Source organism: Budorcas taxicolor, chromosome Y, assembly GCF_023091745.1.
Source record: "Budorcas taxicolor isolate Tak-1 chromosome Y, Takin1.1, whole genome shotgun sequence".
NCBI classification, from domain to species: Eukaryota; Metazoa; Chordata; class Mammalia; order Artiodactyla; family Bovidae; genus Budorcas; species Budorcas taxicolor.
In genome coordinates, this window is record NC_068936.1 from 816,077 (window position 1) to 829,783 (window position 13,707).

Genomic DNA, 13,707 nt, shown 5'->3' on the forward strand with positions numbered 1-13,707 from the left:
TAAAAAGCAAATAAAAACCAATGTATAACCAGTAAAGGAAATAACAAGGAAGATTATTTGATTTATTAAACACAATTTTTAAAAAAATCTAAAACCACAATTTCCTTAATGTTCCTTAAAGAATAAATCATACTATTAAGTCTATTAAAAAATGTCTTACCCCCAAAATGGTAAAGAGCAAAGTAATGAGGAAAAGCAGAGGTCTGTGTCCCATGCAACACCTGGTGCACATTAAAAAAAACTGTTCCTGTGCCAACTGACGAACAATTCTGAAATAAAAAGTCTATTTAATGTGTTGCTCTCATGAATAAAATTGACACTAATTATTTCAACACTGGTTTATCTTTAACAAGGAAAATAATAGTAAAATTACAAGATAATTCATCATTAGCACTAAAAAAAAACAGTTATTTTTCATGAAGTAAAACCTCACATTACACCCAAATAGGCTAGAAATTATTGAGTTAAAATTTATCTTTTTCACTTCTATTTTTTATTATTCTCATGTTTTACATTTTAAATTAATTTTTATCAGACTACAGTTGGTTTCAATGTTGTTAGTTTCTGCTGTACTGCACAATGGATAACTAATATCGCTTAATATGTGACTTTCAGAATCTTTGTGAAGAACAAATAGATGAAACAACATGTATCTAAATTTACAGGATATTTTTCAAACCACTCTTGGAACAACACATTTACCCTAACAGATACAAGATGCCATGTTCAGTTCAGTTCAGTCTCTCAGTAGTGTCCAACTCTTTGAGACCCCATGCACTGCAGCACGCCAGGTCTTCCTGTCCATCACCAACTCCCAGAGTTTACTCAAACTCACGTCCATCGAGTCAGTGATGCCATCCAGCCATCTCATCCTGTCATCCCCTTCTCCTCCTGCCCCAAATCCCTCCCTGTAGCTTAGTCACTAAGTCATGTCTGACTCTGTGTGACGCCATGGACATCTTTTCAATGAACAGTGCTTTCAGGCAAACAACCTGGTAATTGTGAGACTACTAACATTGTCAAACTGTGGAGAGAAACAAACATGGGGACCTACCCCATGCTTCTCCACCTGCAATGCAGGATACCAGAGTCCAATTCTGGAGTTGGGAAGATCCCTTAGAGAAGGGAACAGCTAACCACTCCAGTATTTTTGCCTGGAGAATCCCATATACAGACAAGCCTAGCAGACTATAGTCCATGGGGTAGCAAAGAGTCAGATGCAAGTGACTGACTTTCACCTTCACTCTATGTCTTACTAAATGACAAATTCTGGAAGAGGCTCAGTAATTTACACTTTAAATACCAATCCCAAAGATTCTGATAGAAGTTTGAAGACCATTAAAACATCATATTGTATAACATCAATATTAATCTATTTGAGAAGTATTAACAACTCAAACTTACCTGAATAATCCAAATCTACAAATAACATCAATTCACAGACAGTTGTGTAAAACTGGTAATGCTTAAAACTAGTCTGTTTTGCTCTGAGAATGTGTTCAAATGGCACAGCCTTCCCTTACTAGCATAAATAATAAACCCAATTATGTTTTGTTATTTCATAGAATAGCAATCTCTCTAAATTTTGACCAAAGCAGGTTCTTTCAAGCTTTGTTGACGAGTCTTGACATCAGAACAGAGCCAAACACATGTTGGATGTTAGTGAGTGAACATTATAATGTGGAAAAATACCATATTTCTGTAATTGCTAGCTGCTAAAGCTCTGAAATATGTTTATTTCCTACAGGATGGGGGGGTACTTTACCACTGAGCCACCAAGGAAGAGGACTGCCCACTAATCTACTTAACAATTTAAGTGCAAAACTTCTGCGAACACCGACCATAATCCTGAAGAAACCACTCTCTGGTTTGTCTCTGGAAAACTACTGTGTTAGGAGAAGCAATGCCAAAACTCCAGTTCTCCTCTTCCTCTCTTCATTACTCTAGAAAGTTGTATGATGTTTCATTCACTGACACTATCACAGGAATATAAACAAGTAATGGAGGAGGAAGAGAAAGAAAAATAACAAATGGTTCAAATTAAGTGTATCTGAAGTCAGGTTACTGGCCTGACTTCAATTCACATAAACTTGCCTTAATATAAGCTGAGGCAATTTCTGAACCTTTAAAAGTCCCCTTGATTTACAAAAAACAGAAACAGGAGTTTAAAAACTTCCAAATAGTACTTTAAATGTTGTACATGTACAGATTTCTTCACAATTTTCTGCACAGGTGACTAAATACTTTTAACAAATTTTCAAAGGTGTTTCACAATGCACTGCTCAAGCTCACTAAAAAAATAGGTACAGAAGAGGACATGAAAAAATTGAAAACTCTGTACATTCCTGGTAAGCCTACACTGTAACTCCTGGTGGAGCCTAAAGAAGCTAAAGGATTACTACATGACCTAAGAGATCCACTCCGAATTACAAACTGAAAAGAACTGAAAATGGAAACTCAAACCAGTTTCTACTTCACAACAACAGTCACAGCAGCACTATTCACAACAGCCGAAAATAGAAACAACTGAAGTGTTCACCAAAAGGTGAATGCAAAAACAAAAATACAATACATATATAGAATGAAATATTATTCAGCATTAAAAATAAAGAAAATTCCTTAACATGCTACATGTTTGAACCTTGAGATTATGCTAAGTCAAACAAGTGAAAACCCAAAAGGATCAATAATATGTAATTCCATTTATATGAAGTGCTGACAACAGGTCAATACAAAGACAGAATGCAAATTACAGATAAACAGGGGTAAAGAGATTCGGGAATGGGAGTTAAGTATTGTTTAAAAAATGTTTGGGATAGTGAAAAATTCAGGAATTGCCCAACACTGTAAATACTCTTAATGTTATTATTATTCACATAGAGGTTGTTAAAATCTCTAATTTTTAGTTATAAATAACTATATGTTTGTATTCAGTAGCTCAATAGTGTCCAATTCTTTGCAAGCCCATGGGTTGTAGCCTGCCAGGCTCTTCTGTCCATGAGATTTCCCAGGTAAGAACACTGAAATAGGTAGCCATTTTCTCCTCCACGGGATCTTCCCAACCCAGGGATCAAACCTGCATCTCCTTTATCTCCTACACTGCCCATAGAATCTTCACCACTGAGCTACCAGAGATGTAACTATATGTTAATACTTGACTGCAACTGAAAAACTATGAAAGAAAAAATCAACACGGGCATTTTCCAGAGATGAAAACATATTCAGCTTACATGAAATACATAAAAAAAGTTTCCAAAATATCAAAATGCTACAAAGACAAGAAAAATGCTTCCTTATTTGACTTCTGAGATTTTGATCAAAGTAACTCATGTGTGCTTAAAGAATAAGGTCAGTCTTCTTTCAAATCAACAAAAACAATCACTTACTTGCTGGGACAATGCAATAATAAGTCAATGATAAATGTCTGCCAAGCTTTTTCTTTATTAAGTGCATCCAGGGCTGTTGGAACTAGAGCAAAACATAAAGTCATCACTTCCAATGCTTCACAGCAAACCTGTTCATCTTCCACATCTGGCTTATGGCTTGGACTGCTGGTCTGTAAAATGATGAGGAGTAAACTACTGGTGACACACTGAAGAAAACTTTCAAATTCTTCTAGTTAGCATTTAAAACTATACCCACTAAAGACCATTTGTATACCCACTAAAGACCATTTGTCTTTAGTCTCTTTACCTGTCTGTAGCTTTTGAGACTCTTTAGAATATATCCCAAAATGGATTAAAGGAACATGTTTAATAAAAGCTAAGTACTGCTTCCTTGTCCTTCTGGATATTAGTGGTGTACTTCTGCACTTATTATGATGTCTTTCTAAAGAGTAACTCTGGCACTGTACTTGAAATGTTGATTAGATGTATTTTATAGCTTTATCTACAATGCCATTTTATTAAAGAAGCAATTAGCTTACACAAATGTTGAGGAAGACTATAGAAAACTTTCCTAATGTAAAATGTATTTGCCTGTTGCTGCTAAGTCACTTCAGTTATGTCCAACTCTGTGTGACCCCATAGACGACACCCCACCAGACTCCTCCGTCCCTGGGATTCTCCAGGCAAGAATATTGGAGTGGGTTGCCATTTCCTCCTCCAATGCATGAAAGTGAAAAGTGAAAGTGAAATCGCTCAGTAGTGCCCGACTTGGCAACCCCATGGACTACAGCCTACCAGGCTCCTCCATCCATTGGATTTTCCAGGCAAGAGTACTGGAGTGGGTGCCATTGCCTTTTCCATATTTGCCTGTAGTTAATAATTTTACATGTTTCCACTTATCAAAAAATAAAATCAATATAATATATGCCTAAAATGGACCAGTCATTTAAATATCCAAAAAGAGGAGCCTTACAATTCTAATATCCACTCTCTCCTCTGAACTATATACAAGTGACTAATTCAGACAAGTAAATAGAAAATCTAGGAGCAAAACAGCCTCATTTTTGCAAATAATTTGTTTTATCAAATGAGGAAGAGGGATAATACTGAAACAGTAAAAACTGTTGCTACACCTGAATCCTATAAAATAATCAAGTAAAATATCTGAATGTTATGATTCCACAAAGTCACAGAAAGCACAATAATTATACGAAATTGGAAAAAGCAAATTCTTTACAGCTTAACTATATTCAACTCAATGCGACGTTAGGAAACCTTACAGTGAGATCCATAAGTAGTTTATTTTCAAAGTAAAAATTTTCATATTCTCATCCTAACTACAGAATTTTATTTTAAACCATTAGATACACAAGTGACTTTGTCTTCAAAGAGGGCAGACAAGATGAAAATTTAGTCATGTGCAAAATTAACATTCACATAAAGGAATACATTTCCGTAATGACTCTTACCATCTCGTAAATTTTACTAATTTCTTCATTTGGGCTAAATACTAGCTCTAATGTCCCACATCCTGATGCCCAGGTGATTTTCTGTATAGCTCTAATAACACAAATATCAGGCATGTATCTTGAAGCCTGAAAGAAAACAAATAATTGGTAGTGCTGACACCAGTAGAGTGAAATAATCAGAAAATAAAAATATGTCTCCAGAAAACAAAAATTTCTTTATTGTGAAAGTAGTAGGATAAAAAGCTCTATATAAAGTAACTATGCCTCCTTCTTCTGATAGTCTATGTTTTCTTTAAGGTCCAAAGTAGATAAAGTCTGGCAGATGCAAATTATTACATATAAGATGAATAATCATTCACAAGGATTGTTTAATATCGTGTGATAAACTATAATAGAAAAGAAATGTGAAAAAGGATACACAAACACATACACACATGCATAACTGAATCATTTTGCTGTATGGCAAAAATTAACACAACACTGTAGATCAACTATACTTCAATGACATTTAAGAAATTAAAAAATGAATAAATAAAAAAAAAGTTTTGGTCTCATTTTTCCATATCCTCAAATGAAGTCTGAGTATGCATGTTGATGAAGCAAAAATATGCTTCTCAGCTATAGCAACAATACAGGCTTCAGGTTAAGATCTAATCTAGCTGAAACACTGTTCACAAGACTTTTACAAATACAGAAACCAAATTACCCAGCCATTCCAATCCTGTACGTTTACCCAGAAAAGAGAAAACATATGCCCAAGAAGCACTTGTGACATTCATTTCAATAGTAAAGAAAACTAGGAATAACACAAACGTTCATCAGCAGAACACATAGAATGACAATACAATGTGGTTTTACTCAAAATGAATTCACTACTGACACATAATTTCACAATCATGCTGATTAAAATAAGCCAGACACAAGAGTATTATTATATGATTCATGTAAACTTTTAAAACATGACAATTTTACAGTGACAAAAAGCAACAATAAATGTCTAGGTTCTTAAGAAAGAACTGTTGGGACTAACGAAAATATTCTGTTTCTTGACTGCATAATTAAACATTATGTCAAAACTCCGTATATGTTTTATTTTGATCTAGTTTATTCAATACAAATTATAGCTCAAAAACCCTATTCAAGGGTTTTTTTTAGAGTACTTTCTAAAGTATTAATATAATACATATTAAATTTTACTAAATTTAAGCTAACGTAAGAGAATCTAACGTGAAAAATCTCAGAGTATTCAACCTCAAATTGTGGTAATATTTTTGAGTTAAGTAGAAACTGTGTCAAGAACAATAAAAAAGTAAGCCATCCAAGATCCCAGAACTTTCAAAGTTTGATACTAACCTCTTCAGATATTTGTTGAGCAAGACGTATTGATACATTTCTAAGAATACACTCAGAGGATGGGTTAGGAATGCTCTGAAGAGCATTTTGTAGCACCACTGCTTGATCATGAGTAACCTGGTTAATCTGAAAAAAAAAAAGAAAATTACCCTTTTTTATATAACTAAACTCCAAAAATTTGTACACACAAAAATTCATCCATACACTCCTTACCCATCATCTCTATCACCCTTTCACTTATCTACAGTAGAATGTAAGGTCTTCAGTACAAAAAGTATTTCAGACTGTCAACCAGTAGACTTCAATAGTTGGCTGCCTTTTAAAGTCACAACTTTCCTCTGCAAACTCCAATTTCATATGAATGCAATAATGTTTCTACAACTGCATTCTCTTTCACTTGCATAACATACTGACAGGGTTCTGAACAAATCTACTTGCCTCCAGTTAAATCCTTTGCTAGCCCTCCAACTCAGCAAATGACCATACTTGCCATGAATGATATGACTAAGAAAAGTGAGGGTACCAGATAAACAGACTTGATTTTTTACCACCTAAACTCTAAATTCATTTCTCTCACTTCCTTTCCTTTCAGTCTTTAAAATGTTTTCTTTTATGTTTTGTTCAAAAGCATTTTCTCTCTCCGTGTTTTAAACTTCATCACCCAAGAAACACGAGTAAGTCCTCACAACTTCTTCCCTGTTTTCCGTATCAACCTTCTACAGTTAAGTTTTGGTAAGCAAATCTTTCCAAAAATAGATATTTAAGAAATCCAAGAGTTTGTGGAGATGTTGCCATAATCTCTAGGTAGACAATGAAAATTTACAGCTTCCAGCTCTTCCCTATTAATTGCAAATCAAAGAAGTTTAACCTTCTGTTTAACTTACTGTTATATTATTATTATAATTATCATGCACATATTATTTAAAGATCTACTTGCTAGGTGCTACTAAATGAGATTTCAAATAAAAATCACATGGAGCAGAGTTTTAGTACAATTTCAGAATCCACTGCATCTTCAGTTAAACTCTTGGGTCATTTTGAATATTAGAGCCAAGCTACTTTATCTGCTTAGACTGTTTCACTTTAAAATAAGACAGAAACATCATGATGGGGAACATGGGTACACCCGTGGCAGATTCATGCCAATGTATGGCAAAACCAATACAGTATTGTAAAGTAAAATAAAACAAATAAATAAATAAATAATTTAAAAAAAGAGAAAACAGACTGAACAAATATACTGATTAAATAAGATGAAGTATAATGACTAACATTAAGAGACAATATATTTAGATGATTACAAATTTCAAATAAACTAGCCTGAACTCCTACATGAATCATGTAAACTTCTGTTAACTTTCATCATACTGTACTTTAAGCTATATAAGACATATAACAGAGGCATAATTGTTTACTTACTGAATAAAACCATGTTTTCAAACTGTTAATTCAATCTTACTAATTATTAGGGTTTAAGTCAGTCTTACAACACTTTTACACTGAAACTGTTCTTGTTAATTAAGATCATCACTGATATGCTGATTTCTAGTTCAACTCATTAAATTGAGATGTGGATTAAGCAAGTTTAACTATTTCCTTTCACTTATCATATTGACAGAACTAAATATTCTCTTTAAAAAAACAAGGTCTCAAATTGTTCACTGAAGAATTAAGGTACACAAAAAATTTTTAAAGTATAAATGTGAAAAAAACACTATGAAGTTTTACTTAAGAGTATAAATTCTTAAATCCATGAAAAAAATATGTGGAATTAGTTTTATCAGTTATAGTAGTCATCAAATTGTAACCCACTTCTATATTATATGTGGTCCTATAATAAACATTTTTTAAATGCTAATTTTTCACTTAGTTCCTTAACTGAATGTGGGAAACTTGAAATGCACCTTCCCAAGTGGCACTAGTGGTAAAGAACCTGCCTACCAATGCAGAAGACATAAGAGACATGGGCTGGATCCCCTGGGTCAGGAAGATCTCCTGGGTCAGAAAAATCCACTGAAGAAGGGCACGGCAACCCACTCCAGTATTTCTGCCTGGAGCATGCCATGGACAGAGGAGCCTGGTGGGCTACAGTGCATGGGGCCACAAAACATCGGACGTGACTTAAGTGACTTAGCAGCACGCATGTACCTGTGGATCTTTATAACATTTTCTAAATAGTAAGTGTTAGGGAAAAAGACAAGACATGTCTTTTATCTACTTCAGTAAGGCCCCACAGTAGGATCATGACCAAAACCTATCAGTTTTTATGTAAATATATACAAAAGCAACAGTATAAAGCAATCTAACTTACAGTGAAAACATGGCACTGTGACTTTTTTTTAATTTACTTACACAAATTTTAACCTTTTAAATGAAACTTTCAAAATTATATAAAAACAAAGAATATAAAAAATTTTCAAGTACCAACTATGCAGCTTCAATAATTATAAATAAAAAGCCAATATTGCTGCCCACATCACCCCAGAATTATCTGAGAAAATTCTAGACATTCTATTTCAAAAGAAATGACTCAGCATATGATGCCTATTTTTTAAAAACCTCACATTTATTTCAATTACTTATTATTTTTTTAGTTGCCCTGTGCAGTTTGAAAAACCTAACCTGGGGCTGAACCTGAGCCCTGAAATGAAAGGGCTGAGTCCTTACCACTGGACAATAAGGTAATTCCTAATAACTCCTCTTTTAAACAAACCCAAAATACTAATATCCCACCTAAATAATAAAAAACAACTTCAACATCAAAAATCTAGAGATTATTTAAATTTCCCTGGTTAAGAACTAAGTCATTTCTAGAGAAAAAAATCTATCTCTAAGCCACTTTTTCTTGAGCAATTTAATCAAGTTATCACTTGTAATGTGAATAAACCCAAGAGAAAGGCTGACAGTTTCACCCTCTGCATCAAATCTCATGTCTTGATTGGCTTTAAGGATGGTACCAGCATTAAAAGTCTTTGGCAGTCATTGTGGTTAAGATGGTTGGTGGGAAGAGAGATGGGCAATTTGCAAAATAAATCTTTTCTTTTATAACCACTTGTCTGTATATGCCTTTCAGGTACAAGGTAACAAAAGATCAGTGAAGTTTTTAAGAGACAAAGGAAAAGTCAAAACAATACTTAACAGTAATGAAATATCCTCTTTGGTGTAATCGGTACATGTCATTCACATTTTGGGACTTCCCTGGCAGTCCAGTGGTCAGAAAATATGCCTCCAATGCAGGAGGCACAGGTTTGGTCACTGGTCTAGGAACTAAGATCACAAACCTTGTACCTCATAGCCAAAATAAAATTTACATTTCAGTATAAATAAAACAATTGATTGAACTGAACTTGCATTCTGTACTTAAGACTCACTGAAGGGTCTAATTTTAAAAATTAAATCCTAAACACAAAGCATTTCAAAAAATTATTACCGGTGTTACGGGATCTGCACCATCTACAATTGGCTGACAAGCTTCTGCTACAGCTCTAACATGGCCATAGCCTACTGCAGTTAACAAGAGTTTGGCTATTTTAAGACCACTGAAGTATGCGCCCCTTCGTGTTTCCATATCTGTATTTGGCAGGAAGTTATTTTTTGTTAGCATACTCAGCACAAGGGATAAGCCACCACTTTTCAAGAAGTGAACCTGAAAGTCACAAGAATCATCTGCCAGAGGTGTATCAGCAGGCATTAACAGGGCATAAATGACCTGAAAAAAAGAAGGGGTGGGGAGGGACAGAAACTGTATTAAATATGTTTTAAATAATCTGTAATTTCTATTTCCCTTATTATTGCTAAGAAATTCATAACCATTCCAAAAAATTACAAATGATGGTATCACTACATGATGAAAAATTCTAATTTTGAAAAGGATAAAACCAACCTCTGTTAGATACAGGACTCGGGAAGCAGAAGGACCAAAGAAAAGTGAATCAAGAGATGGTCCAAGGTTATTTTCTCCAAATTTTCCCTGGTCCAAACAAACAGCTCTTAGTTTTTCTACTGTTGTGCTATCTGTAAAGAAAACAGATATAGACTAAAGTAAAATATAATTATGCTGTTAATATTTCATATTCAATATACTGGAGTATTAAACTAAAACACCTATAAATTCAACAAACTTGAACTGTAAGTTCAAATGTTACAAGACATAACCAGATCTGGACTGGTTAATGATCAACCAGGGCTCTTTGTCACCTCAATAAATGATGTGAACACCTGCTATTGAGAGACCTCAAATGAACATCTCCTCCTTCATCCATTGGAAACAGAAAAAAAAAACCAAAAAACCACAACACTGAAAAGGAATTAGTTCTGCTTGAAATATAAACAATGCAAGCTCCACTCACCAAGGTCTAAATTACTTGTCTCAGTACATTACACAAAAACTTTTAGCTTCAAGGGGAGGTGTACATTGAAAAGAAAATGGCAAAAGAAACAATTATTTTCTAATGCAAGCGGCAATAAGAAAAGCTATTCATTTTCTTTTGTCATATATAGAGACGTGAAGCTTAAAAACAATATACACAATGAAAGATACACTAAAAAGACAGTGCCCTCTTTGAAAAAAGCTTAGCAGCAAATCTGCATGACCTTAGATTAGGACAAGCAACAAGAGGAAAAAAACAGATAAACTGGACTACATGAAAGGACACTATTTAGACAGTGAAAAGAATATAGACTTTAAGTTATATGATTTAATAAAGACTTTTATCAGAATATATCAAAACACTTATGAAACAATAATAAAAAGACAAATAATCCAAATAAAAATAAGCAAAGGTTGTGAACAGACATTTCCCCAAAGATACGCCACTGTTGGTAAGTAAATTATTAGGCATCAAATCAGAATCAGAATCAGACTCACATAAAGACACCACCTTCACATGTTGGTGAAAATGTGGACAAATTGGAACCCTCATACCTTATTCTGGGAATAGAACATGTATCACATATTTTACAACAAGAAAACCAAAACAAAACTAAGCAAATGATTTTGAATAAGTGATTGGGGAGGAGGCATATAATGAGTTGATATTAACAATGCTGCTCAGTAGTTCAGGGAAAGGCCATGTCAAGTTTGCAGTGATTAAAAAAACTACTTATTAGGTTGTTTGCATTATAAATAAAAATATGTTAATAATACAATCAGAATAAAATCTAATAAAACAATCACAGAATAACATTTAGGAGGAAAAGTCTTTAAAAGCTTGTGGAAAGAATAAAACAGCTTGCGAAAATGGAAGACGTTTAAAACCTAGGTCATTCATTCACTGCATTCCTCGTCAGCAAATAGTTTGTGGAAAACACACGAATGTATCAATTAAGCAGTAGTGTCAATGATGAACTTCATTTACTTTCATGGGCCTAACAATCTTTATAAACTTTTACTGGAAACATAATATGGGTATTCTAATTTGCCCTACCATATAGCAGTTCAGTGTTTAAGCAAAATATTAATGTTTTTACTGTTTTACTAGTAAAGTGATTTTGTTAAAGCTCAGGGTAAAAAATAAAAATTTTTTGAACAAACAAATATTCTCAAATACTGTAAACAAAACCACAGACTGGTTTAGAAATTTAGTTTATGCTGCAGACCTGAATGAATTTAACCTACAATTACAAAACATTGCTAAAAATATTGCAGTAAAGTCATTAAGATACCAACTATGTGTTCACCTTCCACACCTGTAGGTTTTAGCATTCAAGTGTTTCAAGAAATGTGATTCAACAACACAAAAACAGAAAACAAAATTAAAAACAACCTAAGACTTCACTGTTAAGACTTAAAGCTTCTATAGTTGATACCTAGTCAAGGAGCTAATAAGATCCAACATGGACACTGCATGGCTAAAAATGCAAGCAAAATAAAAACCCCTGCTGCTGCTGCTGCTAAGTCACTTCAGTCGTGTCCGACTCTGTGTGACCCCACAGACCGCAGCCCATGAGGCTCCCCCGTCCCTGGGATTCTCCTATATGGTTCCAAAAAGCAAAATGTGAATTGACCATGCAATGAGCACTACACTAAAACCAAGCAAATTAAGTGCTGTGTAAACATAGTCTTCCATAGTCTACCACTACTTCAAAGACTCTCAGTCTCTATTGTCTGAACACTGCCTCAAATCTCACCTCACATCTTTGTTTGCTGTTTGTGTTGGGCATAGTTTGTTTCTGTGAAAAAATGGCTCTCAAGTAATTAACTTATCAAGAAAACTGTCAAAGGCTAAGAACACAAAGTGCTGCCAACAAAATCAAAAATTTAGCCCTTTTGATCTAAGGGCTATAAAGTTGTTACAAACAAACTAAGCATTCACACAATAAAGCAGAAAGAGGCTGAAATCTCTGTTAGCACTCCACCTACAGTGGCTAATCTGGTCTATTTCATGGTTATCTTCTTGCAACCACTGGCAAAACATTAAGCATGTGGTTAGATATGTTAGACCTGACCAAAGAAAACTATACACAAAAAAGAATTTAGCACTCCAGAAGAACTAAGCAGGTTCTGAGGAACAAGAGGAAAGAGTTCAAGGCTAGTAAGGAACATCAGGTAATCTATGCAAGGCACTACAGCCTCAAGAACTTAAACATCATGTGATAACAGGCATGGTTGATGCTGACAAGAGTACCATCATTTGCAGAAAGGGTTAAGGAAATCATGGAAGAAAATGGCTACATTCAGAGCAAGTTTTTTTGTGATGAAACAACTTTGTTTCAAAAAAACACCTTCAACTGAACTTCTGTTCCTCAGAATACCAAGCTAAAGTTCAAGGCCTGGAAAGATCACATTACTTGTTTGTGTGTGGCAATGCAGTGGGTCACATGATCAAGCCAAGCTTCCTTTGCTTGAGGAAACAATACCCAGCACTCAAAAACAAATTCAAGAATGTCTACGGCTAGCAATCCCACTGCTGGGCATACACACCGAGGAAACCAGAACTGAAAGAGACACATGTACCCCAATGTTCATTGCAGCACTGTTTACAATAGCTAGGACATGGAAGCAACCTAGATGTCCATCACCAGAAGAATGGATAAGACACATATACACAATGAAATATTACTCATTTATTAAAAAGAACGCATTTGAATCAGTTCTAACGAGGTGGATGAAACTAGAGCCTATTATACAGAATCAAGTAAGTCAGAAAGAAAAACACCAACACAGTATATTAACGCATATATATGGACTCTGGAAAGATGGTTAACAATGATTCTATATGCGAGACAGCAAAAGAGACAGATATAAAGAAAAGACTTGGACGCTGTGGGAGAAGGCAAGGGTGGGATGACCTGGAAGAACAGCACTGAAACATGTATATTACCATATGTGAAATAGATCGCCAGTCCAGGTTTGATGCATGTGACAGGGTGTTCAGCGCATTGGGACAACTCTGAGGGATGGGATGGGGAGGGAGGCCGGAGTGGGGTTCAGGATGGGGAACACATATACACCCTTGACTGATTCATGTCAATGTATGGCAAAAACCATCACAATATTA

At 34.6% G+C, this 13,707-nt stretch overlaps 1 protein-coding gene across 1 annotated transcript in view; it reads right to left on the reverse strand.

The window, feature by feature from the left end:
* The window catches only part of LOC128071012 (probable ubiquitin carboxyl-terminal hydrolase FAF-X), a 113,834-nt gene that overhangs the window by 37,726 nt on the left and 62,401 nt on the right, over positions 1–13,707 (reverse strand). The window contains exons 21-26 of the mRNA XM_052664008.1: positions 10,092–10,222; positions 9,639–9,917; positions 6,209–6,334; positions 4,856–4,981; positions 3,387–3,556; positions 161–269 (exon numbers count right to left, since the gene is read on the reverse strand). Of these exons, the coding sequence (XP_052519968.1) occupies positions 161–269; positions 3,387–3,556; positions 4,856–4,981; positions 6,209–6,334; positions 9,639–9,917; positions 10,092–10,222 (941 nt within the window). The remainder of the gene's footprint in view (positions 1–160; positions 270–3,386; positions 3,557–4,855; positions 4,982–6,208; positions 6,335–9,638; positions 9,918–10,091; positions 10,223–13,707) is intronic.